This window comes from Ooceraea biroi, chromosome 7 (genome assembly GCF_003672135.1).
Source record: "Ooceraea biroi isolate clonal line C1 chromosome 7, Obir_v5.4, whole genome shotgun sequence".
In the NCBI taxonomy this organism is placed as follows: Eukaryota; Metazoa; Arthropoda; class Insecta; order Hymenoptera; family Formicidae; genus Ooceraea; species Ooceraea biroi.
Window position 1 is genome coordinate 14,030,276 of NC_039512.1, and position 27,627 is coordinate 14,057,902.

Below are 27,627 nucleotides of genomic sequence, written 5' to 3' on the forward strand. Positions count from 1 at the left end.
CCATACTTAACCAAGAGTACTGGAATACTTACATTTTTGATGTTTTCTTCTTTTCCTCCACGCCAGTTGATGTCGACGGTTGCGAATCCATTTCTTCCAGACTCTCTGAGCAGTTCACTAACACTATTACATATATCACAGACTTCACTATCACTTTACTTCCGCGTAGCTGACTACATAACCAAACTATTGCAGAAAGCGCGGGAATAGTATAAGGGACGGGGCACGGGACCACTTCGTGTTCGCGGTACGTCCGTGGAAGCAGCTGTGACGCATGCGCGCGAACGCTCCCGCGACGGGAAAAATCCCACGGCCTGACATCACTGGTACTGGGGGCTGATTCTCGAAATCACACGCAAATTTGCGTACGATCATTTTCGCATGACTAATATCGCATACGTTATACTAAAGACGCTGATAGCTATTCTCGAATTGAAGTGAAAATTGTCATTCGAAAATTTCTGTATGCGATAGTCTCACAACGTTGCCAAGTGTAAAATATGAAGTTGTACCAATCAGAATTTTGCTATAACGGAATGAAAGTATAATAATGAAGGTATAAGGTAAAAACATAACCTTACAATTTATAAGTCTCAAAATTAGTTAAACACAGTACAGTTGAAATAACTAGGTAAGCAAACTGTTAATATTGGGAACATTAACAATAAATTCAATTAAAATTTTGCGATAGATGTAATGTATGTCCAAATTAAATTCGTATTGTACTAGTCCCATATGTCTGTAAATATAATTCGACGGTAGATTGGTGACAAAAGCAAAATCCTACATATATTTTATTAAAACTTATTTAATTGATCATAACAGATTGTTGTTTTAATTATCAATCTATTAATACATGTAGAATAGTTTGTAGAACAGGTAGAAAAGTTTATTACACTTCTATATAATCAGGTAAATTTGTATAGCAGTTGCCTTAAAAACTCTATTTTGATAGATATTACAGAAATAAAAAATGAGTACCAAAAGAGTAAGATATATAACTGCAGAGCAAAAGGAAACACTTGTAGAATTTATGAAGCAAAATGAGAAATTAAGATCTGGTAAGTTTTCGGCATCATTTACGGCAAAAGATGCACAAAAATTGTGGATGACGCTTGCTGAAGACTTACGTAAGATACCCAATGGGGCAGTTAAAGATTGAAAACAGTGGAGGAAGGTAAAAAGAAAATATTTATAGCTTTAGAAGATATAACTGATCCTTTTACTGATTATTTAACTAGATGTAATTAGTTTATAAATTATTTTAATAGCAAAGAAATGTCTTATAACAGATTTGGCAAGATCTTTATGGAAAAACAAAGACAAAACATAATCAAATTAATAAATATACAAAAGGAACAGGTGGTGGTCCTTTATTATCAAGTGCAGAACAATTAACATCTATTGAACAACAGGTTTTGGAAACAATACAACAGCAATTAGTGGCTATAGTAATATTGCAGAACCAGATGTTGCATTTGTATGTACTTTCTCCTTTTATATTTACAATGTGATTTTCATTATATACAGAAATATTTAATTATATTTTGAAATTAATTATAATGTTATATGTAATAAATAACGTTTCTGAAGTTCAATAAGTTTTTTTAAACAAAGTAAACATAAACACTAGCAATTTAAGAGAACCGAATAGCACGTTTTTATTTATCATAAATATATATTATCTTTTAAAACAAAAGTTACTTATTTCCTTACTCTTATGTATTACAAAAATTAGTTTGTTATAAAATAAATTAGATGGAAAGTTTTCACCAAGTTATGTATATATTGTATTATCCATTTCTTTTAAACATAATTTTGTATATAGGAATTTAAAGATATACAATACTTGGACGAGAACGTATTACATCTGAACACAGACACAATGAATGTGGAGACAATAGACATGGATAAAAATAATGAAGCTATATCATGCGATACAGACATGGATACAAATAATAATGAAACTATATTATGCGATACACAAAATTCTTTTGCAGAGAATGAAAGGTTAAAGAAAAAAAAGAATACAATAAGAACTACTGATAGAAGAAAAGAAAACAATGAAACAGCTGAAAATATACTTACCAACAACACCAACCAACCACAAAGAAGAAGAACAGTAGCAAGTCATAGATTACAAAAAACAGTGGAATATACTAATGAAATGACCTAGTAGGATTAACAAGGGAAGATCAGAAGATGAGGAAAAAATATTATAAAATAAAATTAAAGTTATTGGAAAGAGGTATAATAGTAAAAGAAAGACTAGCAGAGGCAATCGAAAATATATCTAATATTTATACTACTATGAAACACTAACTTTCAAAGATTTTTATTTTGTTTCTTATGCTTAATTATGTTTGTCTTTTATGTTTGTTTAAATTCTATGAAAACTATGATTCTCTCTTTGTGATAAGTAGATAGATATTATTATAAATGAGAAGAGTTCCTATTGTTTGTGTAATAAGTTACTTTATAAAAATATGTAAAATTGTATGTTTTATATTTTACAAAAACTGTGATTTTCAAAGGCTTTAATAAGTATTATTATTTCATAAGTATGTAGACTTGTAACATTTTAATGAGTTGATATTAACGTTTAATGGTAATTTATATTTTGTACTTTTGTAACATAAAATGTTATATAAACTTTTTATTTATTTACAGTTACATTATTATATGTATATGTATATGTTACATTAGTATATGTATTATGATTATATGCGTATTACTTTGGATATAAAGTATTAATAAAATAACATGTTTTAATTAAAATATTCTTCATTATATTTAAGTTTATATTAAGTAAACATATTTCGATTAACAATCTTTGAAGTCTCCTTCCTTGAACGAGTTCTGGATTAATACGGTATTGTCTTATATTTTCATTTTCATTAATATTTTCATTAATATCCAATCCAAAATCCACATAATTTGCTTCCTCTAAACGTGGTATTGGAACATTTTCTTCAATACACATATTATGCAATATTACACAAGCGTTAATTATGCGTGATGCTACATCTGGTTTATAATGCAACACTCTATGTTTTAATAAACATCGGAAACGACTTTTTAATAAACCATTTGTTCTTTCTATGAGGGATCGAATTCGTCTGTGTGCTGTATTATATCGATCTTCAGGAGAGTTTGGTTCGGCGTTCATGACAGGTGTTTAATAACCAAGGTCTCAAGGTATATCCAGAATCGCCTGTAACATGAAACAAGTAGTTAATATTAAACATATTTTATTTAATATCATATTTTTCTTAATGTTAATATGAAATGTGGTTTTTAATCTCCATACATTACGATAAATTATTTTTTTGTTAACATAATGGACGCAATTAGTTATTAATGATATTCGTTAATGTTAATGATATTTTTAGAAAAAGCATCAATTTCTGCACGCGCGCGCGCACACACACGCACGCGCACGCACACGCGCACGCACACGCACACGCACACACACACAATAAGAGTAAACGTTACTTATAATGTTTACAAGAAAAGATATAGCACATTTCATATTTTATTTTATCGCATATTTTGCTCCATTTATCTCAATAAAACAATTATGGCATCTAAATAGTGTTATCAATTTTTATTACATAAAGTATTATTTTATTACATAAAAAAGTTTAATACATTTCTTTATACTCACCCAAAAGATAAAATGTATGTCCTCGATTGTGTAATTGTTTCACAAGTTGTAAATAGTTGCAATTATTCCAAATGTAGCTATCGTGAGTACTTCCTGGATATTTTGCATTTACATGAATTATTTTCATATTACTGTCACATCTGAAAAATATATTTAGAAATAAATATACACAATTAATTTACCTTATTATGGAAAATAAAGTATTTAATTTATTTGCAAATGTTAGTATATAAATATTAAGTTGCTCAGTTAACATTAGCTCTATTTAATATGAATAGTATATCTGTGTATGTGTATGTTTATGTGTTAGAAATTTACCAGTTGAACATTAATAGAATGATACCCCTTCCTGTTTACATATATAAATTCTGGAAATTGTGGGTGATGTGTAGGAGGTGCAATTATTGCTACATGGGTACAATCTATGCATCCTATAATTCCTTGGAATCGATAGTTTTGCCAAAATCTGTTTGAAATAATTAATTATTTGTTTTACTTAACACCATTACAATTAGTACATAATAATGTTAGCATTTTATATAAAATTTTAAGAACTAAGATAAATTAAGATTATAACTAGAGAACGCCAATTTCAAATTGGGTCTTGGTAGCCTAATACAAAATTTTCTTTTGTGAGTTATACACTTCTTTCAACCAAGTTTAATGCAAAAGTGGCGTTCTCTATTTATAATTATTTTTATGGGTGATATATGTTATATATGAGAATAAAAACAAGACTTTATAACAAAAAAAGTAATAACAATTATACTCTATATATTTAAAATATATTTACCCATCCCTTATACGTTTAACTTCTTTCAAAGTTGAAGGACATTTAACCCATCTATTTAATATTTCTGGTTGATTAAGTGCTGTCGTAACATTTGCAATGCATCTACTCACGGATGATTGACTTATAACTGAATTAAAATTAAGTCCTATATCTGTTTGATAGCTTCCTGATGCCATAAAGCGTATAGCTGTTACAACCTGTAAACAATTAATTTAATAAATTGGGGATGATATTTAAATATGCTTTTACAAGAAACAATTTTAGTATTATAATTTAACAAGTAATTTAACAAATAATTTTATTTACCTGTGTGGTTGCATCTAATGCTGATCTTCGCTCATTAATATTAATATATTCCGATACAATATAAATAACATTTTCAGCTATTCTTTTATTGACTCTATACAGTCGAACAAACTCTTTATCAGGCAATTGAACAGCATCATTTTTTACATGAAATACTCGTCTTTCCATTGCCCTTATTTCGACTTCTTCGAGAAGATGAACCGCTTCTAAATTTATTAAGTTATTAATATTATGCTGCATGATTCTCACTAAATTTGTAAAAATGGAGTGCTTGCTATAAAATTGACAGATTTGTACTAAATTTCGTATGTGATATTTCTTTTCGCATGATCTGACCCCATTCGATGCAAAATATACGATATTTATCGCATGTGAGTTACTTATGAAAATTCGAGAATCAAGAGACACGATAGTGTCTCACGCCAAGTATACGCGCGGCGAGACCGCACCGTGACTCTTTTACGCGAAGCGACGCTTTCGCAGACACTCAGATTAGATCTCAATAACGGTTGATCCGATCAACTTCTAAGTAGGCTTAATGGATAGCTTGGGTTTGAATTGCATAAGAAAAGTGTTTTTATTTTTCTCTTACGTGTCCTACGAGCGGAGATATTGCGATGCAAAGTTCGAAATGTCATGATTTTACGATTAAGATACTCCGTTTTCTTCTTGTCTGTCAAGTGAAGGCAAAAGGGGCTCGCGGAGAGACGAATGAAAAAATGTGAAGTTCGCTAATTTCGACGCTAGATGGCTCGAAATGACACGTAAATGTAGAGTCGATAATGCTAAATGCAGTATCGATCAATATCGTCGCATTTCGAATTTTGCATAACTTTTTAAATATTTCTTTAATTTTAATCATCTCTTAATACATTTTATATGGCACGGTAGTTAAGAGTTGATTAAAATCAAAGAAACGTTTATAAAGTTATGGAAAATTCGAAATATGACTATTTTGAGACACACACACACGTGCGCGCGCACGCACGCACGTACGCACGCACGCACGTCTAGCCACACTGCTACAAAGTCGGGTAGCTGCGCGCCCATAAAGACGGGTCGCTGTGCGCCTACAAAGACACTACAAAATGTGTGAAATCACAATAAAATTACCTTTTTAAAAAAAGGTACAAAAACGCGCCAAGCATACGCGCCCGAAGAACGCGTTCAAAGATGACCTCTATAAAACTAATGACATCAACAAATTTCGCCAATTATAAAAATGAGTATTTATTCAAACCAAAAAATCTATTACATTTATTCTATTTATTACATCTATTATATTTTTATACAACTAAATATTTTAATACATATAAATATTTCAATACAAATAAGTGTTTTTTCAAAATACTTGGCGCTGCTAAACCGAATCATTATGTTAATTGCTTCATTCTCTTTCTTTCTCTCTTGTGAATGCATGCATGTGTGTGTATGTGTGTGACATTAGAATTAAGCACAGAATAAGTTTAACTACATTTGTACATATATGTATTTCAGCGAGGTGTTATGTAATTTAGAGTTTAAGGAAATTATTGTAATCTTTAGATTATTTAAATACTAAGACAATTTGTGATTCGGTTTAGCAGCGCCAAGTATTTTGAAAAAAACACTTATTTGTATTGATAAATATATTTCTATGTATTAAAATATTTATTCGTATAAAAATATCTGCTTAATATTATTATGTCCTTTATTTTTTAATATCAAAGGCTAGTATTCATAGTCCGTTCTTATTTCCAGACGATCTGAAGTAATGTCTTAAGATGTTAATACGACTGTGTGATTGGTTTCAAATATCTTATAATTGTACTTAAGATGGTCTTAAATCAGAATCAACAATGAATATCGGCCAAAAGTAATAATAAAGTAATAGATTTTCTGGTTTGCATAAATACCCATTGTAGTTGGCGCAATTTGTTCATATCATTAGTTTTGTAGAGTCCTTTTTTGAAAGAACTTCAGGCGCGTATACTTGGCGCTTTTTTTGTACCTTTTTTTAAAAAGGTAATTTTGTTGTGATTTCACACATTTTGTAGTGTAAAGTATGTTATTCTTTTTTATAATATATGAGGAGATAAAAGCCATAGTTCTGTCAGTCAAGGTTTTTAAAAGTATTAACTTACATGTTTCCTATTCTAAAAGAGGCGTGTTAATTTCGTGAAGTTCTTTTTTATCGAATAGTTGAGGCCTCCTTTCCGCGATGTTGATTGGTTCTCTCGCTTGGCTCGAACTTCGTGTGACTTGAACTTCGTGTTGCGAATGTCAGAATGTCATAGTGGCTGTCAGTGCGGTTATATTGACAATTTTATTTATTATTTCTTAGGAATGTGAAAACGGCAGGTGTCAATTCTGTCAAATTTGTATATTGATGAAACACGATGAAATAAATATAACACCTTTAACGCCTTTTTTAGAATAGGATTTGTGTTATTTATTATATAATAAATAATAGATGAATATTATTATTCGAAAACATTATTAATATTGAAAAATAAAATAGCGCGCGCATAGCACTCGCTCTTTCACTCGCTCTCTTGCCCTCCCGCTCTCTCGCTCTCTCACTCTCTATCGTCATCGACGTGGTGCAACGTCGTCGTTGTCGTCGACGTGGTACAACGACGTCGTTGTCGTCGTCGTCGTCGACGTGGTGTAACATCGTCGTCGTCCTCGTCGTCTTCGTTGTCGACGTGGTGCAACGTCGTCGTCGACGTGGTGCAACATCGTCGTCGTCGACGTGGTGTAAAGTCGTCGTCGTCGTCGTCGTCGTGTTGCAGCTTCAAGTGTTTCAGAACATTTTCTATCCCTTTTCTTCGAAGCATCTGAAGCATCAACTGGACCGCAGCCCGCGTCGTACATGCTATCTCACATCTCTGACGCACGCGAGAAAACCGATATTAGCTGCTGCCATCTAGTTCAAAAGAACGAACTGTACAAACGACGATGACGACGATAATAATAATGATGATGACGTTTCTTAAGTGGAATTTGCCAATTTCAGACTTTGCATCGCCATATCTCCGCTCGTAGGGCACGTAGAAGAAAAATAAAAACACTTTTATTACATAATTCGACCCCAAGCTATCCATTGAGCCTACTCTGAACTTGATCCCTTCAGCGGTTATTGAGATCTAATAATCTGAGTGTCTACGAAAGCGTCGCTTCGCGTAACAGTACACGGTCGGTCTCGCTGCGCATATACTTGGCGCGAGACACTACCGTGTCTCTTGACAGAGACAACTCTCTCTGAAGCCACAGAAGACCCCATTACTGTACAATATTTTAAGGCAACTTCTGCCAATGCAGGAGACTGCTTTATAGTTTTGCCAATATTTAATGGGATCCTCCGACAATGGTTGTACTGCTAATTTAAAATATAGTTTTAATTCAGGTTGAATTTGTGATGAATATGATTCTTCATCTAAATGATTTTTTAATCGTTCTGTGTGCTTTGTCCAAATAGAGTTTGAAGTTTCTTTGGTTTCTTTAGGCGGACTTCTTTCTGGTACTGAAAGGAAATCTTGTTCTTTTGTTTTTTCTCTAATTTTCCGACATATTTGTGATATTGCTTCTGCTTGAAATAGAGAAGAAAAGCTATACACTCTCTTGAACCTGGGATCAAGTAGAGTTGCAATTGTCAGAAGCTTATTTCTTTCAAGAGGTACATATTTTATTTGGATCTCTTTTAATAAATTCTTTTTTAACTCCATCGCAGCATTAGTGGTAAGCTTCAACTCATTTAATGTATCTAGCACATTATGGCACAATGGCAAGACGATGCTAGCAGTAACATATTTATCACCTGATATCTGAGTAGTTGCTTCTTTAAAAGGTGCTAGAGAGGAAATAATTTCGGATACTACTTCAATATGAAATCCTGCCAACATTTGTGGACTATCTTTATGATCTTTACTAGCCAAAATAGTTGCCAAAATGGGTGTTAATTTCTCAAACTTTTCTAACATTTCAAAAGTAGAATTCCATCGTGTACAAATATCTTGTGTGAGATATAGTATATTGCCTTCACTTTTTCCACGTTTTAGCTGCTCTGCTCTGAGTTCTTCCGATGGAATTGTACTGTGCTTAAAATATGTAACAATTCGCTTGATTTGTAAAATTATTTTGTCAAGCTCAGGTGTATTTTTCAAGGAATTTTGCACAACTAAATTGGTTATATGTGCAAAACACCAAACCCATTTTGAAGAATTCGAGAATAATTCAACTGCCTTTTGCATATTAACGGCTCCATCTATAGTAATGGAAGCTATCTTAGACGAATTTAGAGAGAATTCTTTACAAATCTCATGAAACTGTTCAACTATAGTATCTGCCGTATGTCGTTCTGTTAAGTGTACTGCTTCCAGGCAAACGGATTCAAGAACAAAAGTCTCTACATTAATGAAATGACCAGTTATTACTAAGAAACTTCTAGTTGAATTCATGACAGTACAAATGTCTAATGTCAAAGATATATAATGTACTTGATCCAACATTCTTTTAAGTTGTGACCTGCACATTTTATACTTTTCTTCAATGCGAATTGTTAACGTAGATCTTGAAGGAATTTTATATAGAGGACAAAGAGTCTTGAAAAAATGTATAAAACCTTCTCTCTCTGCGATTCTAATAGGCATATTATCTTTGCATATCATAAAGACTATCAATGCTTCTGTGATTGCTATATTTCTTGAGCCTCCATTTTCAAAACTTGCTTTTTTATTAAAGACTTCTAGCAATGTTGTATTTTGTTGAGAGTATGACGATGTAGAACTAACTGATGAAATATCAACAGTAAGATTTTGTAATCTATAAAGCAAATAATAAAAAATTTATTATAATTTTTTATTTTCTGTTATTGTTCAATTAGAAAAAATTATAAATAAATTCTTATCTATTATAAATTTTATATTAAACCTGCTTTATATTATTTAAAATTCAGAACATAATTTTTAAACACATGAAGCAGATTTAATGTTGAATTATTAAATGTATAAGAGAGAGTATATACAGGGTGAATCTTAATTCCTGCGACAACGTTTTACCATGGAAGATGGGTTACCGACCGCAGCAGTGATGAATCGATCGATCCATAGGTGTCAGCCGCTTGGATCGACCGTGCGTCTGGTAATGTACAGGTATGTAAAAGATTAGGGGGTCAATTGATGTATGTGCTATGCATGCATACTTCTCAAATACATCCACAATATATTTTTTTACGTATTTTGCTTAACGTGATTTTTTATTATTGTTTAATCTACCGCATGAATCTTATGTATCTTTATATACGATTTTTTTAATAAATAATGAGTTATTAATGACATTACTTGGTGGAAATTTCTTGTCATGCTTACGCGGAACATTTTGGGGATAGCGGCGTAGAAATAATACAAAAATATTCTATTATTTTCCTATAAATCATGCATAATTTTACTATTCTGTAAATAAATTGTGCAGCAGACTGTATAGCTATATAAAAATATTATAATTTTTAAATATAAAAAATACTAACGGTGGATTTCCGCACCACTCTTGAGGTACCACCAATGGCGCGTTCGGCTTTTTAAAGTGGACCTTCGCCTGGAGTCCTATCGTACCACTGTTTTAGACCTATTTTTGAGCAAAGCGCAAATAATAGATATATTGAAGTCATATTGCGTAAGAGCACACGCAGACAAAAAATATCAACGTGTGGCCGTGCGCAACATGTCATCAATATATCAAAATATTATTTTAACAGGTGCTCAAAGTGGCTCCCCTCCATCCTCTCACAAAATCTGACCCTTTTCAAGAGCGCGCAACGCACCCGTTGCAAGATCTGAGGACTTATTGCACGGGAAGCACGTACAATTCTGTCCTTCAGATCTTCAACACTGACAGGTTGCGTTGTATAAATTTGCTGTTTTATATGACTCCACAAAAAAAAGTCCAATGGTGTAAGGTCTGGTGAACGTGGTGGCCATTCACGGGGACCATGAAGTACGATCCAATGGTTACCGAATTTCTCATTTAATAATTCCCTCGTTGCCTTGGCAGTATGTGCAGGATGACCATCTTGCTGGAACCACATATTCATACGCAATTCCAGCGGCACATTATCCAACAAGGCAACAAGTTCATTGTTGAGAAATCTCCGGTATTCATTACCATTGACGTTACCATCAATAAAATATGGTCCAATGATGTTATCACCGAGAATGCCCGCCCAAACGTTCACTGACCGCCTGACTTACGTATGCGCTTGCTGCATCCAGTGAGGATTTTCGGTGACCCAGTAATGTGAGTTATGGCGGTTGACATTGTCATTATTCTGGAAAGTGCATTCGTCCAAAAACAGAATGTACTTGGAAAAATAGTAATTTTCCTCACTCACATCAAGAAACCACCGACAATACCTCAATCTGTGAAGTTCATCATTTGCATGCAGCTCTTGAATCAGCCTTATCTTGTAAGGATGGAAGTGAGCCGACTTTAAAGCCCTGCACACTGTTGCTTGGGAGACACCTTGATACCGCGCGACGACTCGTGTGCTGATATTAGGGTCGTCAGTGACCATTTGTAAAATCGGTGCGGTATCTATACGCCGTGGTCGTCCTATACGAAGTATAAAAGTAACAATAAAAGACACAATATTTAAAATAATATTATCAGAAGATCTTATAACTAAATATGTACCTGTCCGCTTAATAGGTCTAAATTGACCATTTGTTCGCAGCCGCGACTCGAGTCTCATAAAAAATGAGTGATGTGGTTGTATTCGCTCTGGGTATCTACAAGCATAAATTCTCGCAGTTTCCCTCGATCGTCGCTCGCACATAGCGTACAGAAAAATCATGTCGCACAACTCATTATTTGTGAAATTGTGAGCTATGTTAATCGCCCTTTCTATCACGTTTCACGACATGCACAGGATCGAAGTGAGACATGTAGCTTTTTAAACAATTGAAACACGAAAACAAAGCGACAATTGATCGACGGAATCCAAGCAACAAACTTTTTTCTTTTTTCGCGGGAGACTATGAAAGTTTATGTTTTAAAATACCCACAGCAGAAACAGCCGAACCACATATTTTCTACGAGACTAGAATTGTAGCTATGAAAAATGACCAATTTTTCCGAAATGTATAAAGAAGTACATATTCATTTATAAGTTTTTATGGTAATATGATTTTAAATGTTGCATTCTTTTATCATTACTACCATTGCTTTCTTTCATACAAGATGTATACCGCGCAAAAAGAAGAAATGACGCAAAGAGAAGAAATTATTACAAATGATCCAATAACTAATACAAACCATCGCACGGTATCAAGAAATCACCCAGGAAACGTGTTGTACACAGCCATATACGTTGATGCAATTTATCAGCTCTTAAGCACTATGACTTCAATATTTGCGCTTTGCTGGAAAATAGGTCTCAAAACAGTGGCACGATAGGACTCCAGGCGAAGGTCCACTTTAAAAAAACCGAACGCGCCATTGGTGGTACCTCAAGAGTGGTGCGGAAATCCACCGTTAGTATTTTTTATATTTAAAAATTATAATATTTTTATATAGCTATACAGTCTGCTGCACAATTTGTTTACAGAATAGTAAAATTATGCATGATTTATAGGAAAATAATAGAATATTTTTGTATTATTTCTACGCCGCTATCCCCAAAATGTTCCGCGTAAGCATGACAAGAAATTTCCACCAAGTAATGTCATTAATAACTCATTATTTATTAAAAAAATCGTATATAAAGATACATAAGATTCATGCGGTAGATTAAACAATAATAAAAAATCACGTTAAGCAAAATACGTAAAAAAATATATTGTGGATGTATTTGAGAAGTATGCATGCATAGCACATACATCAATTGACCCCCTAATCTTTTACATACCTGTACATTACCAGACGCACGGTCGATCCAAGCGGCTGACACCTATGGATCGATCGATTCATCACTGCTGCGGTTGGTAACCCATCTTCCATGGTAAAACGTTGTCGCAGGAATTAAGATTTACCCTGTATACAGGGTGTCCGGTAATGATCGTCCCAGCTTCCGTACACGAGTAGAGCGGATCGAGACGAAGGGAAAAGTCCTATATCGTTTTGCGATATTCGCAATAATAACGGAGTTATAAAATGTTAAAGTTGTTCAAATGACAGCGCGCGGAATAGTAGAGCACGGCCCAGTGGGTCGTCGTTGCCTGCCCGGCGCGCGGCACACGGCGAGGAGAAGGATAGCGCGCCGCTCTCACGTCTCCCCGCACGACGTCAACGCTTGCGTCGATAGCCGCTACGCACTCGCGATTGTCACTCTTACATATTTCAATTATTTTTGGAGAAATTGCTATCGTTTCCCCACCACCATGAGGTAGATAGCATGACGCGCTTTTTTTAAGTGGTCTCCCCAGTAGGCCTAATCCACTGTCATTACTTAATGTAATAATTGTTCGAAGTGCCTTCCTCGTTCTTGTAAACAGAGTTCGGCCCTTCGAGTAATGTTGCGCGTCGCACGATACGCCATTTCCGGTGTGATGGTATTAAAAGCTTCGAGAATTGCTTCTCGCATCTCTGCTTGTGTACCATCACGCCGGTGTTCTACTAAATTTTTAATGTGACCCCACAAAAAATAATCCAAAACATTTAGGTCTGGCGATCGCGCCGGCCAAATGATTGGGCCACCTCGACCCATCCACCTGTCCGGATAATGCGCGTTTAAAAAATTGCGTGCCCGTCGCGAAAAATGTGCGGGAGCCCCATCGTGCTGGAATATGAGTTCTGCTCTTACTCGGAGAGGAACATCTTCGAGAAGAGCAGATAACTCATTTTGTAGAAAATTCGTATAAATTTCCCCAGTTAAACGGGGCGGCAAGAAATAAGGACCGAACTGAAAATAAATAAGAGAAAGTGCTTCAAGTTGTGAAGGAAAACGTTCGTTACTTTACTAATGTGAATAAATTTGTTACTTACGATTCGGTTCGCCCAATGCGTGAACGCAGCCTTGGCTTTAAAATTATTACAATACAATTTTCCTCGAATCCGCTCGTCCTTCGACCATTCACGAATAATTAGTATTTACACGAAAATGTATCTATAATACGCAAACTGAATTTATTATACTATACTAACTGGAGTAGCTTGATTACTTTTTCTCGGAAATCGTTAGTCGTACGAGAAAAAGTGGTAGATGATAACATGTGCATTTTTAATAGATCTACAACTTTTGTATAATACTTTTTTGCATATAATTAATATTTCGCAAGATAAACAAATAAAATTGATTTTTTCTGTGATTTTATGATTTTTTCGATTTTCAAGGTCCCAGGGGCACCCTTTCCCTTTATCCGATTGAGCTGAAATTTTACACAGATTATTTTTTTATAAAATGGAACCAAACTGGGGGGTAGCGCGAAAAAAATCCCACAAAAATTTTCACCAAGAGTAAATAAGAACCACCCTAGTAACGCAAGCTATGTATCGTATCCATGTGTATTCAACTTTGGGCAACTTAGAGATTACAAGAAAACAAACATATGACTTTTTGTCTTTTACTTTCAGCCAGCCTGGTATTGTTAGCGATACGCTGCTCAAATATGATTATATAATAGAATAAATAGAATCAGAGGAATTTATTTCTTTATTAAAACATATATACATATACATATGTGTGCTGCTCTCTCTCTCTCTCTCTCTCTCTCTCTGTGTTTGTGTGTGTGTGTAGAATTTTATGGAGTATCGGCCTCATTATTATTATTTTATAGTTTTATTTAGAATTGTAGTATACAGGGTGTCCCGGGTTTTAACCGACAAACTGCGGGAGCATATTCTACTAGTGGAAATAAGAAAAAATTCTTATATCGAGTTTGCTTAGAAATGCTTTATTACAAAGTTATAAACCAATATTGAAAAGAAATATGAGATAAGTAACAACGGATTTTTTCACCAAAATAAAAATTATGTACGCAATGATTTAGTGACGCATTTCAAAATGTCCTTGCACATCGATACAAGCTAGACATCGACGTAGTACAGAATTTGTTACGGTACGACATTCCTGAAAATTTTGTTGCATCTTAGTAACTGAATTAGTAATTCGTTGCTTTAAATCTATCTGGTACTCTCCTGTTAGGAAATCTACGTTGATACTCTCGTACGGCAGCTCGTGCATTTCCGTCACAGAATCCGTACACGAAATGAATATCAGTGTATTCCTCATTTGAAAACACTTTTGGCATTCTGATAGTAATTGCTAGTTCACACGACGATTGAAATCTAACAGCTACTGTTGTGAAAGTAACAATCATACTGAATCGTTTCACCATAGTGAACATGAATACATGTGAATACACATAACATAAACATCTTCGACCTTGCAAATTCTACACTATGTTCCGTTGTTACTTATCTCATATTTCTTTTCAATATTGGTTTATAACTTTGTAATGAAGCATTTCTAAGCAAACTCGATATAAGAAATTTTCTTATTTCCACTAGTAGAATATGCTCCCGCAGTTTGTCGGTTAAAACCCGGGCCACCATGTATATCTATTATTTATTAGTAATTCCTCTTTAGCTTTATTTACACACACACAACATACATATTATTTAATCACTGAATAAAAAGATAAATTACTGATTCAGTATTTATTCTATTATATATTTACATTTGAGCACAGTGTTTCGCCAATAATATCAAGTTGGTTGAGCGAAAGTAAGAGATAAAAAGTACTTACTGAAGTTGGCATCCGACTTTTACAAATTAATTTTTTAATACGTACGGCAAATGATAGTATTTCGGTCATAGTTGTTTATAGTAACAATAATTTCATTTGTATTTTTTTCCATTAAAGAATAACAAAAATGTAAAAAAGTTACTTTTATCCAAAATAAATATATCTGAAAATCGCTTGCGCATTTTTTTTAGAATCATGAAAATGAATCAAAACCTTTTTATTTTGTTACAATCTATGCAATGTTTATAACATTGCATTGTATTGCAGTATTATATTTCAACAATCTATACATTACAATTAAATGCGTGACCTTACAAAAATATAGATGTACTCTATGTTATTTATATGATGAGTGCAAAAGTATTAGAAATTATCGGTATGACATGACTTATTTTATATATTAATTACCAATTACAATAACTTATAATTTATTTTTCAAAATTACAATTTATTTGTCCAAAACAATTGTTGCATATATTACAAACAAGTACAAACGAATCTAAAACATATAGCGCAGGTTTTAATATATCTCAATGTCGGGTAAGAGTAACTTTTTTAATTTTTATTTTTATTAACGAATAAAGATAAAAACGAAATTATTGTTAAAAACAATTGCAAACAATTGTAAAAAAAAACTGCACAAGCGGTTTTGAGATATCTTCATTTCGGATAAAACTAACATTTACAAATTTTTTTTCTTTAATGGAAAAAAACGAAATTGTTATAACAAATAACTACGAGCGAAATGCTACCATTTGCCATTGAGTCGAGTACCAGCTTCATATCAATATCAAAAATCATGTTGGTTTTCTTCTGTACTCTACATTGCTCGAAATCTGGAGCGAACACGGACACGGACACGATGCACAGCTTGTGTGCGTCACGTGACTATCTCCAGCACATGCTAGCAACGACAACACAATAAAAGTTTATAATGTCATGTTCTGTTCATTGCATTCATATTATTCATGTTCTTAAAAATTATTCGACTTATGTCGTTCTTCATATGCAACAAGTCCAATCCATTACAATTTCGATGAGATATGTCTCCTTCGGAAATCGATTTCTCAATGCGCCTCATTTTCTTCTTACATGGTACACTTACTGTGCTACGTGTGTCATAAATGTTGCAGTTGTTTCAATTAAAAAATTATAAAAAAATATTACAAAATGGTTACAAGAAATTTTTATGCTCCTTATCGTTCTTCAGATTTTTTCTTTCTTTTCTTTCTTATCACATAACTCATACTGGTAATGAGCTATTCTTCTTACTCTTATGATTGGTTCTCCGTAAAATATGCATTATCTATTCACATATCTCATCGAGGAGGCAATATTGATGTTGAAGAATATTGCAGTAATAACATCGGTACAATATCGTATATAATAGTAATTACTTCATTTGGTGCCGGTTTTAGACCATGCAATAGAGTGCGCTAGACTTGACGCAATTTCTTGCTTTAAAAATTGCGTCAAATCTTGCGTAATATATTGCATAGTCTAAAACAAGATTTAGAAAATACTCCGCGCAATTAATGCGTGGTATCGGTGTATATCGCGCAGCCAGCTGATTCGCGCCACACTGTATCAGTGATATCAGGGGTGCGTTCCGTTTCACGCATATGCGCGCATTATATATATTATACGTAACATTCATTATAGATAAATGCGCGCATATGCATGAAACGAAACGCAGCCCAGCAGCACTTACAGAGATTCAAGCGATCGCGCAAAGCTGTGCGTGACACAAAACAGCGCGACAGAACTCGACCGTTGTGAGACGTGTTGAACGTTGATGATTCTGTGAGCACATTCGTGTACAACGTTAGCGTCTATTTCACATTTTCGTTAATTTATTAGAATAGCGAAATTTAGACTCACATACACACACACACACACACACACACACACACACACACACACACACACACACACACACACATGTATATATCTTTATATCTATATTTATTCATGACATAATGGGACGAAAAATTAATAAAAAGCATTTGCCTGCAACTTATCGCAGATGTTCCTACAAGGCCGGATGGATGAAAAGATTAGTATATCAATAAATTATATTTCAACTCTGGGTGAATAAACATAGGTACTGTACATACTTTTGCAGCTCTCTCTCTCTCTTTCTCCCCCCCTCTCTCAAACTTTTTTATATTGAACAGTATAAATCCTAATAATACAAAATCAAATAACGGCTGTAAGCAAAGCTGAGTGTTAGTGTTTCGTATTTATTCCTTCACACTTGTTACAAACGTTTCAGTCCCCGTTGGATCATCTGCAGTATATTATCTATATACTGAATCTATAATTAATAAAAGTATTATGCATATTATGTAAGTGTATTATATTAGTGTGCTATTATTCTATCACAATGAAAATATGTTTCGTATAACCAACATTATAAATTGTTGTGTATGGGACAACATAGGGTTTACAGAACTCGCTTACTGACACTATTATAACTAATATATTTAGATATCTGTTCGTACAATAGGTGTAACTCGTGCCGAGTCTCGTAAGAGAAGAGAGCCGTTCCTTGTCGGGAATCCCCTCGATTCCAAGAGCGAGCCCGCGAGACATCTACATACTCGAAAGTGTGCTCGCATACGCGCATCCGCAAATCGCTGTGTATCCAAACGCGCGCAATACGACTAGGAAATCTTCCTTCTTACAAATACATTACTAATATTAACATAAATAAACGTAATCTCATAACATAAATATTCTACAATAAAAAGATCAATTCATATACCACATATGTCGCAGTCAAATCACTCGCAGTATATAATTGTCCTTATAAAGTTATCTATTACTGTCATAATTGATTTTTCTTTCTGGTTCGTCCAATGTATAACAAACACCATTGATCTCGATGATAATTAAACACCAAGTTACTCACACATACCCAAACAGAGAAAGTCAAAGGGAAGGAAACAATTTAAAAATAGGAACATATTCATCAGATAAAAACTGTGTGTCACTTTATAAAAAAGGTATCATTGTCTTTTTATGTACGTTCACCATCTCTGAAATGATTTCAGTGAAATCAATCTTCTTTAAAAGATCTTTCTTCGTCAAAATTTTGTACCTTATTCCATTTAAAATCATGACCATATTCCATTCGATGGGTCAAAATGACAGACGGAGATCCTGCTTTTTTTATTCATATCATTTTTATGTTCTTTTACTCTTGATGTTTCGTCTGATCCACATAAGACGCCTCACAATTATTGCAAGAGATCTTGTATACTACGTTACAATGTGACATTCTGTTTGTAGAATCTTTTCCTGTTTTAATGAACCTCCGCAAAAATAAAATTTGATAGTAATGGATATAAGGATAATTTTATAAGGACAATTGTGTACTGCGAGTGATTTGACTGCGACATATGTGGTATATGATTTGATCTTTTAATTGCAGAATATATATGTAATGTTAGTACAAAAGATATTTTGATTTTGATAGGATAATGACACACTAATGTAATACACCTATATACATAATATACTGAAGATGGTCCATCAAGTGGACTAAACGTGTATAATTAAATGTTGAAGGAATAAATATCAAGCACTGACACCCAGCTTTGCTCACAGCCGTTATGTAATTTTGTAGAATTTGATATTTGTTGAACCTATCATTTATTGAAATCCTAATAACATTATATGTAATAAATGTTGAAATATACATATACATTTATATATCGCTCATTTGCTGCAACAATTTGACATAACTCAAAAATCGCCGTTATTGAGTTATTAGTACAGGGAGAAATATTGCCAAATATACTTTCTTTTCCTAATAATATCATCATATTTTTACCTATGTCGTATTCTAAAAGCTATTTTTTACAAGAATGTCATAAGTCAAAAAAGGGGTTGTTTTCGGATTATAGGAGAATCCACCTCATACAGCACAAAAGCTTGCAGCAATATTGCAGTAATATTGCAACATTGCAGCAATGTTTCTGCAATATTGCTGCAAGCTTTTGTGTTGTATGGGACAGTAGCGATTAAATTTATGATAATGGTTTTTTTTCTACTATATGTTATGTTACTTTATACAATTATGGCAACATGATATTTTAAAAATCTCGTACAAAGTTCTAACAATTCGAAACCTTAAATCGTGTCTCCCGAAATATCACAAGTTTTGAGTTGTGTGTGTGTGTGTGTGTGTGTGTGTGTGTGTACACAACGTAAATAACTGTAATAAAAGGACAATGTTTGAAAGATGAGAATGCAGTCTTTTGTACTTTTATGCTGAAGTAAGTACTGTATAATATAGACAAACGGGCAGGCACATACAATTAGTAAATGTAGGAATTTAACGTTCATTCCTCACCTGGCATGTTCAATACAGCCAGAGACATTTATTCGTTACCTGGTATGCACATTGCAGCCAGAGACATTTATTCGTTACCTGGAATGCACATTGCAGCCAGAGACGTTTATTCGTTACCTGGCATGTTCAATACAGCCAGAGACGTTTATTCTTGACATGTTTGCCAAGAAAGTTTTTCTATCACATGCTTTTTGTATGTACACTCTAAAATTTAAAGAAATATATATAAGAGATATGAATAATATGAATAAACGATTATTTTATTATATGTATATAGGTCATTAGCAATAGCAAATAGATAAAGATTTGTAAACAAAACACTGCATTTATGTCTGAGATTGCACTTTCTTGTAACATTGTTACATGATAAAATATATATGTATATGTACATACATATATTTCATCATATAACAATGTTACAATGATACAAGATGTGTGCCACATTTTGCTCTTTTAATGTATTATAAAAACGTATAATAATCTATTTCTATAAATTTACAGGCGACGATTAATGGCGGCAATGCAGACCGAACCAAAAGACTCCAGAAACACTGAGCATATAGGTATTAACTGTGCATGCATCGATTCGAATACATCTGTCGGATCAGTAACCGACCAGATGGAATCGAAAACCAGTACCCCAGTTATGCAGAAGTGTCTGGAGTCTGATTTAAAAACAAGTACATATAATAAGAATATCGAACTTAGCGAAGATGACAATGATTTTGTCATAGAAAAAGGTTTGGATACCAATCGTATTCAAGAAAGCCTGTCTGAAGGCCGTCGCAATGTCGAACCTTGCGATGAGGATGACAATAATTTTGTCATCGAAAAAGGTCTGGATACCAATTGTATCCAAGAAAGCCTGCCTGAAGGCCGTCGCATTGTCGACATTTCTTTTCTGTGGAACGAAATCCACAGAACATTTGATAATCATGCGCGAGGAATCGAGTGCCTATTTAAAGATTGGAAACTCATAGATTCTTATCGCCGTCGGTTAAAGACGCAGTTGTTCTTCAAATGCCAAATGTGCCATTATGAAGACACCATCTGGTCAGAACCCACGGAATCGCATGTATTAGATATTAATACAGCTGCTACAGCAGGTATCATTACAATGGGAATTGGTTACGCCCAACTTGAAGAGTTGTGTGCGGCTGTAAGCATTCCTTGTATGTCTGAAAAGACATACATTGATCGTCGAGATACTTTAGTCGACGATTTCCTGCAAACTGCCATGCAAAGCATGAAAATGGCAGGCGAGGAGGAAAACCGACTCGCAATTGAAAGTAATGAAACTATAAATGGCATTCCATACATAACCGTCGTTGTGGATGGTAGTTGGATGAAGAGGTCGTACGGCTCTGTCTATGACTCATCTTCTGGTGTCGGTGCTATAATTGGTTACCGCACGGGAAAGGTACTCTTCGTAGGTATTCGCAACAAATATTGCGCACTGTGCGACATGGCGGAGCACCGAGGTCTCAAGGCACGGAAGCACAAGTGTTACAAAAACTTTGACCATAATGCAAGCTCGACAAAAATGGAGAGTGATGCCATTGTGGAAGGTTTTCAAAGTAGCCTTGAAATGCATGGAGTAATATACAAAATACTGATTGCCGACGGCGACAGTAGCGTATATAATTCAATCAGGCATAATGCACCGTACCGCGAGATGAATGTAGTGGTGCAAAAAATAGAATGCACCAACCATTTGCTTCGCAACTTATGCAAAAAGCTGAAGGCTGTAGCACGAACGACTGCGCCGAAGACGATGCATAGGAAGCGTGACTTTGTACAGCTACGAAAGGTTATGGACAATAACATTTTGGCAATGCGCAAAGAAGTGTTGCGACTAGCCACTGTACGAAGACGCGGAACGCAAGCTCAGCATAAGAAGGCTTTGGAATTACAAAAAGACATTTTAAATATTCCTAGCCATATCTTTGGTGAGCATAAGAGATGCAGAGAACGTGGTGTATACCGAGATCTGTGCAATAATGTGAATAATTATGTACCGTCTCTGAAACACTGTGGTCTGTTTGAAAAGATTGACAGTGTTATCAGATTCCTGAGTACTTGAGCTGATAGTTTGTTATCGAATGTAACAAACAATCCTGCAGAATTGTTCAATTCGATAATCTGCAAGGAAATTGGTGGTAAGCGCATTCATTTGGGTAAACGAGGTTCTTATAACGCTCGAATTGCGGGAAGTGTTGTGCAATATAATACACAACAAGTCCTTACAGAGCTCCATAAAAGCATGTGTAAGGATGTTCCTGCTGTTGTCGCCGATTTAGAAAAACGACGACAATTAAAAATTGCCAGAAATAAAGAACGCACAGAGGTGTATGACAGGAAAAGGTTTAAGCGAGATGTTGGACCAGATTCTCATTACGGTCCACATTCGCAAAAGCCAGATTTTCCACCTCACGTATTTGAGCAATTGCAGCAGCATCATGCTGCAAAATTGTTAGAAAATGCAAATAATCGTGTCGAAATTGAATGCCAGACGAGAGGTCAAAGTGATTGCGAATTGTGGCAATCATTGAGACGTCTAATGTTGACGGCATCCAATTTTGGCATCGTTTGTCGCATGAGACCAACAACGTCTTGCGCAGCGACAGTAAAAAGCATTTTGTTTCCTCCCTCCATCGAGAACGTTGCAATGAAATATGGACGCGAGATGGAGGAAGTCGCAAGGAAACAAATTGCTGCAAAATTAAAAAAGGACATTACGCCATGTGGATTATTCATTTATGATGAATATCCATGCTTGGGCGCTTCTCCTGACGGTATTATTGACGAAGACGGTCTCGTGGAGATTAAATGTCCTTTCTCAGCTGAGAATTTGACAGCTGATGAGGCTTTACAGAAATTGCCTCAATTCAAAACCGTGTTTGACCAAAAGAATCCTGATGAAATGAATCGAAAACACCGATTCTTTTACCAGGTTCAAGGTCAATTAAATATCACACGGAGAGATTATTGCATTGTTATGTGGACGCCAAAAAGTTTCAAAATGGTGCGTGTTAGTAGAGATGAAGTGTTTTGGAAAAATCAAATGCTACCTTTGCTAATACGTTTCTATAATGAAAGCATGCTGCCGGAGATATTGGACAGTCGCCACAATAGGCACTTGCCAATAAGAGATCCGCTGTACATACTTGAAGCTAAAGAACGTAAAGATGCATGTAAAAGGACAAAAAGTTCAGTAGTTGATCGAAAAATCTTCTTCAAAGATGAAACTACTAAACAGATTAGTCCAGTAACACCATCTGCTGTTTCTCATTGTGAGGAGCAAGAAGATGATTGCATCGTTATCAGTTATTCGAACAACGGAGAATTAACTGAAGAAGATGCAAGAATTATTAAAAAAACTCTCGACGAGACAAATGTTCCTCTCTCTTTGCTGGAGCAGAATATTTTACCTATGCACAGCAAAGTGACTGATGAATCTTTAGATGCATTTTTACGCATCGTCAGAGAGACGTCTTCTTTCGAGACACAAAGCGTGCAGTACCTGGAATCTCCTCAGCTCATTGACGCTAGTAATAGCGACATGAGCATTCAAATTATTGGAGGGAATTGTACCGATCAGTGGCGGTGCATTTTCTTTGACGGTTCCAAACTGCATGTGTATGACAGCATACCCGGCTGTACATATAACAAATTAGCAGGAAAAGAAAAAGATTATATTTGCAAACGTTTCCCACTAATAAACGTGAGCGATCTAATTTTTGAAAAGGTGCAAACACAACCGAATAGTACGAGTTGTGGTATTTATGCTGCCGCCTTTGCTACTGCTGTAGCGTTAGGAAAAGATCCATGCGAGGAAAGATATTCCAATGACATGAAACGCATGAGACGTCAGTTTCTTACTATTTTACAAAGTAAGGAACTGACGCTTTTCCCAACATAAAAACTGTACAACAAAGCCAGATGCGATCAATTCGTTAGCTGGCATGTACAAAAAAGCCAGATGCGGTAATTCCTGGGCTGGCATAAAAAATAAAGTCAGATGCGATTTCGAAAGACGTGAAAATGTCGGCATGAGACGTCATTGTTGCTATTTTACGACGTAACAAACTGACACTTTTCCGACTTGAAGAATGTGTGATATTGACACATCACGTCATTTTCAAAGGCATCACATACGTGGCGTTGACTTGATATCATATATGTAGTAATACATTATTGTTCGAGGTGTTTGCGTTATTCACGCGAATGCTTCTTGCAAATAAATGCGTTACTGCTCACATGCCTCGTATGAGCAATCGGAGAGACGAAACAATATATTGGTTGCGTCTCACGGGAATGGGTGTTGGAGGGGCCCATTCTATTTATAAAATATTACTATTTTATGTCACGAAAGGGATATATACATTGATCCATATTCAGAACGTGCTTCTAAAGATGTTAGCGCGCTTTTTTGTCGTTCTATCCTTGTTTTATGTCTAATGAATAATAAAGATAGAACGACACAAAGGTGCACTAACATCTTTAGAAGCACGTCCTGAATATGAACCATTATTTTTATATAACATATATATAAACGTTTATACATACATACCTACCTACCTACATACATGCATTAATATACGCGCGCGCGCGTGTGTATATGTATGTATGTATGTATGTATGTATATGTATTTTATATATAAAGTGTTTTAACATGCATCCTACGAAATAAAATTTTCTCGTTACTATATAAAATAAAAATAAATAAATATATACACTAATAATAAAAATTATAATATCGTTAACAAATTTTCTATTATATAATATGAAATATATAATCGCAATTTATAAATAGCATTTTTTCCTGTATAATTTGTCAAAAATTTTAAAAGTTTACTACAAATATTTGTAGCGCACGAAAATACTGATTGCTAATAAACCCGGTGCAGTTTGTATGTACTTCAATATTACATTGAGAAAGGAAGATTTTTTATGCATGGCAATTTGGGACCATATGGAATCATAACTACTTTTTAAAATTATCAATATGTAATGGAAAAAATATAACGGCTTTAGCAATCAAATATTTTCGTGTGCTACACATATATATATATTTCAGTAAACTTATAAAATTTTTGAAAAATTATACAAGAAAAAATGCTATTTATTAAATTGCGATTATTTATTTTATATTATATAATAGGAAATTTGTTGATATATAATGTTTATTATTAGTCTATATATTTATTTATTTTTCTTTAATATAATGACGAGAAAATGTTATTTCGCAGAATGCATGAAAACTTCATTTGTGTGTGTGTGTGTGTGTGTGTGTGTGTGTACATATAAGCAATCCCCAACATTATTTCGATAATATGCGGTAATGTTGTATGTGGTAATGCACACAGTGTCATTTCCTTTTTGTTACAACAAAAAGTTGCAACGGGAAGTACAAATGACAAAACATTTAAAACAAATTTTTTATATATATATTTATATATATTTATATATAAACACTTCATTTATATATATATTAATGAAGTGTGCATTACCACATACAACATTACCGCATATTATCGAAATAATGTTGGGAAATTGCTTACAGTCCACTTGACGATCCAAATGCTTCAGAGTTTTGAAGCGCACACGTCTTCCCAACATGTCGGTAATTCTCAAGTCTGTCGGTGGTGTCGCTAGCGGATGGCCGCTGTCACGAAAGCTAGTGAAAAAATAGTTCATTAGCAACTCCAGGATCCCCTTAATGCCGTTGTTCGTACATACGAGTATAAACTATTTTCGTGAAGTTAGTTTTATGAAGACACACGCGCGCGCGCACACACACACACACACACACACACACACACACACACACACACACTCATACACGCACACATACGCACGCACACGCACGCGCCCACACACACACGCACACAAAAGAGGTGTAAATCCGACCGTGCAACCTCCACGTGGTACACCTTGGGGAATTCTAATGCCGGCGGTACTGTGTAACTTTCAAGCCTTATAAGTCAAAAAGTACGTAAGAGGAAAAACATTTATTATAGCGTTTCAAAAAGCTCTCGAGCTAAGCTATAAGAATATGTAATAAAAAATAGGGGTTTCCATTTAAGATTTTTATGTTGACCATGACCGGGCTTTCCAAGGTCATACCAAGGTCAAATATATATTATCATCTAATAGATTTTTTTAAGCCCTATACTTTTTGTTTGAAACATTTTTCCACTAAATCATTTTCCAAGATTTTTAACCGTTCCGGAACTTTTTGCCAGCACTGTATATATATATATATATATATATATATATATATATATGTGGGATGTTATCGAAAGTGGGATAAAGATGACAAGAATCCTTGATGATCCACACAAGAATTTACTGAGATACGGTACAATAAAATAGAAGAACGTAATGTAACAACTGGCTTGCGCGTAACACGTCTTGACTCGCTCGTTGCCAGATCTCGACTCCCTTCGCGCTGCTCACGCCGCTGCGTGGTCGCCCGCGGAAACAAAGTAACATAAGTCGTCAACCGCATATCAAACTGAACGCGATCACCGCGCTATTAAAACAAAACTAAAATTACAACGTCGCGTTTCCAAAACTAAAACAATCTTCTTGCCATTCTACACTCTCGGCCATCCGACGACATCTGTCCTCAGATGTTATGCTCGTTTCTCTGGGTTATCATTCGATGGGGTGCTCCATGGTTTCATAAACTCTGCTGCTGTAGACGTTTCACGAGGTCCTTCTCCTTCACCGACCTTCTGCACAATATATCGGTCGTTCCGGAGTACTCGCCTGATTCGATATGGACCGAAATATTTTGACGCCAATTTTAATCCGGGTCCGCTTTGTGTTCGCCTAATGGCAACCAAGTCGTTTTCTTTGTACACGCTCGGAGCCTTTCTACCCTTATTATAGCCTCGTCTATTTTCTTCTTGAACCTTAACAATGTTCTCTCTCGCCTGCTGCCGAATATCATCTCGTGCCTCCAAAAACGACGCAGCATCTTCGGTTTCGATGAGATCTTTGAGCTTCGGATCTTCCTTCATCTTCATATGTGTTCCACACAGGAGACGAAATGGTGATACACCCGTACTTCGTGATGGTGCATTATTCAAACATTGCTGAGCTTGTGCAACGTATTTATGCCACTGGGCTGGATTCGGCGCTGCTAACTTTGTCAACACGGGAATTAATATACGGTTAACCCGTTCGACTTGTCCGTTTCCTCTGGGAACTCCTGTCACAATAGTTACATGCTCAATATTTTCTTCTTTACAGTAAGCTTGAAAATCGTGTGAGGTAAATGCTGTCCCTCGGTCGGAAATTATCTTCCTAGGATTTCCGAAAATAGCACTCTGCTGCATCAATCGATCCAATACCTCAGCTGTACTGGTCGACTTCGTAGGATAGAGCCAAACAAATTTTGTGAAGGCGTCTACAACTACGAATAAGTGTTGATACTTCTTCTTGGTGGACGGTAAAGGACCTAGGTGATCAACGTGGTAGGTATCAAACGGACTTTCCCCCTTCGGGATAGGATGTAACCAACCTTCTTTCTTACCCGATTTTCTTTCGGCTAAGATGCAATTTATGCAGTTCTGGACGATGTTTTCGATCTGCTTGCGCATTCCTTTAAACCAATAATTCATCTTGATCAGCTTCTCGGTCTTCTCTGGACCAAAGTGTCCTCGTTCATGCGCCTGTCGGATAATACTATTCTGCATTAACTTCGGGACTACAATTAACTTATCACTATTTAATTTCTTCCACAACAATCCGTTTTCAATAACATACT

The 27,627-nt window shown here is 34.9% G+C and overlaps 2 protein-coding genes and 1 long non-coding RNA gene across 3 annotated transcripts; 1 reads left to right on the top strand and 2 right to left on the bottom strand.

Moving 5' to 3' along the window:
• The first annotated feature begins 733 nt into the window (after positions 1-733).
• Positions 734-2,111, top strand: LOC113562303. The gene is made up of 3 exons (XR_003406819.1): positions 734-1,177; positions 1,293-1,480; positions 1,829-2,111. It is a non-coding gene; the product is annotated as an uncharacterized LOC113562303 (long non-coding RNA).
• A 1,082-nt stretch (positions 2,112-3,193) lies between these two features.
• Positions 3,194-4,934, bottom strand: LOC105285997 (putative nuclease HARBI1). The gene is made up of 4 exons (XM_026971127.1): positions 4,767-4,934; positions 4,461-4,657; positions 3,986-4,133; positions 3,194-3,214 (listed from the first exon to the last, which is right to left on the bottom strand). Exons 1-4 carry the CDS (start codon positions 4,932-4,934, stop codon positions 3,194-3,196), a joined length of 534 nt encoding a protein of 177 aa, XP_026826928.1.
• A 3,007-nt stretch (positions 4,935-7,941) lies between these two features.
• LOC105285996 (zinc finger BED domain-containing protein 1) lies at positions 7,942-19,854 on the bottom strand. The gene is made up of 5 exons (XM_026971128.1): positions 19,848-19,854; positions 10,994-11,354; positions 10,609-10,891; positions 9,823-9,884; positions 7,942-9,569 (listed from the first exon to the last, which is right to left on the bottom strand). Exons 1-5 carry the CDS (start codon positions 19,852-19,854, stop codon positions 7,979-7,981), a joined length of 2,304 nt encoding a protein of 767 aa, XP_026826929.1. The 3' UTR covers positions 7,942-7,978.
• Between the last annotated feature and the right edge of the window lie 7,773 nt (positions 19,855-27,627).

Coding starts and splice junctions, on each gene's coding strand:
- LOC105285997 (XM_026971127.1), bottom strand. CDS start 4,934: ATGGAAAGACGAGTATTTCATGTAAAAAATGATGCTGTTCAATTGCCT. Junction 4,658..4,766: donor CATTAGATGCAACCACACAG/GTAAATAAAATT, acceptor AATTGTTTACAG/GTTGTAACAGCTATACGCTT. Junction 4,134..4,460: donor GTTAAACGTATAAGGGATGG/GTAAATATATTT, acceptor TATTTCAAACAG/ATTTTGGCAAAACTATCGAT.
- LOC105285996 (XM_026971128.1), bottom strand. Junction 10,892..10,993: donor TGGATGCAGCAAGCGCATAC/GTAAGTCAGGCG, acceptor TGAATACCGGAG/ATTTCTCAACAATGAACTTG. Junction 9,885..10,608: donor AAGATCTGAAGGACAGAATT/GTACGTGCTTCC, acceptor GTACATTACCAG/ACGCACGGTCGATCCAAGCG.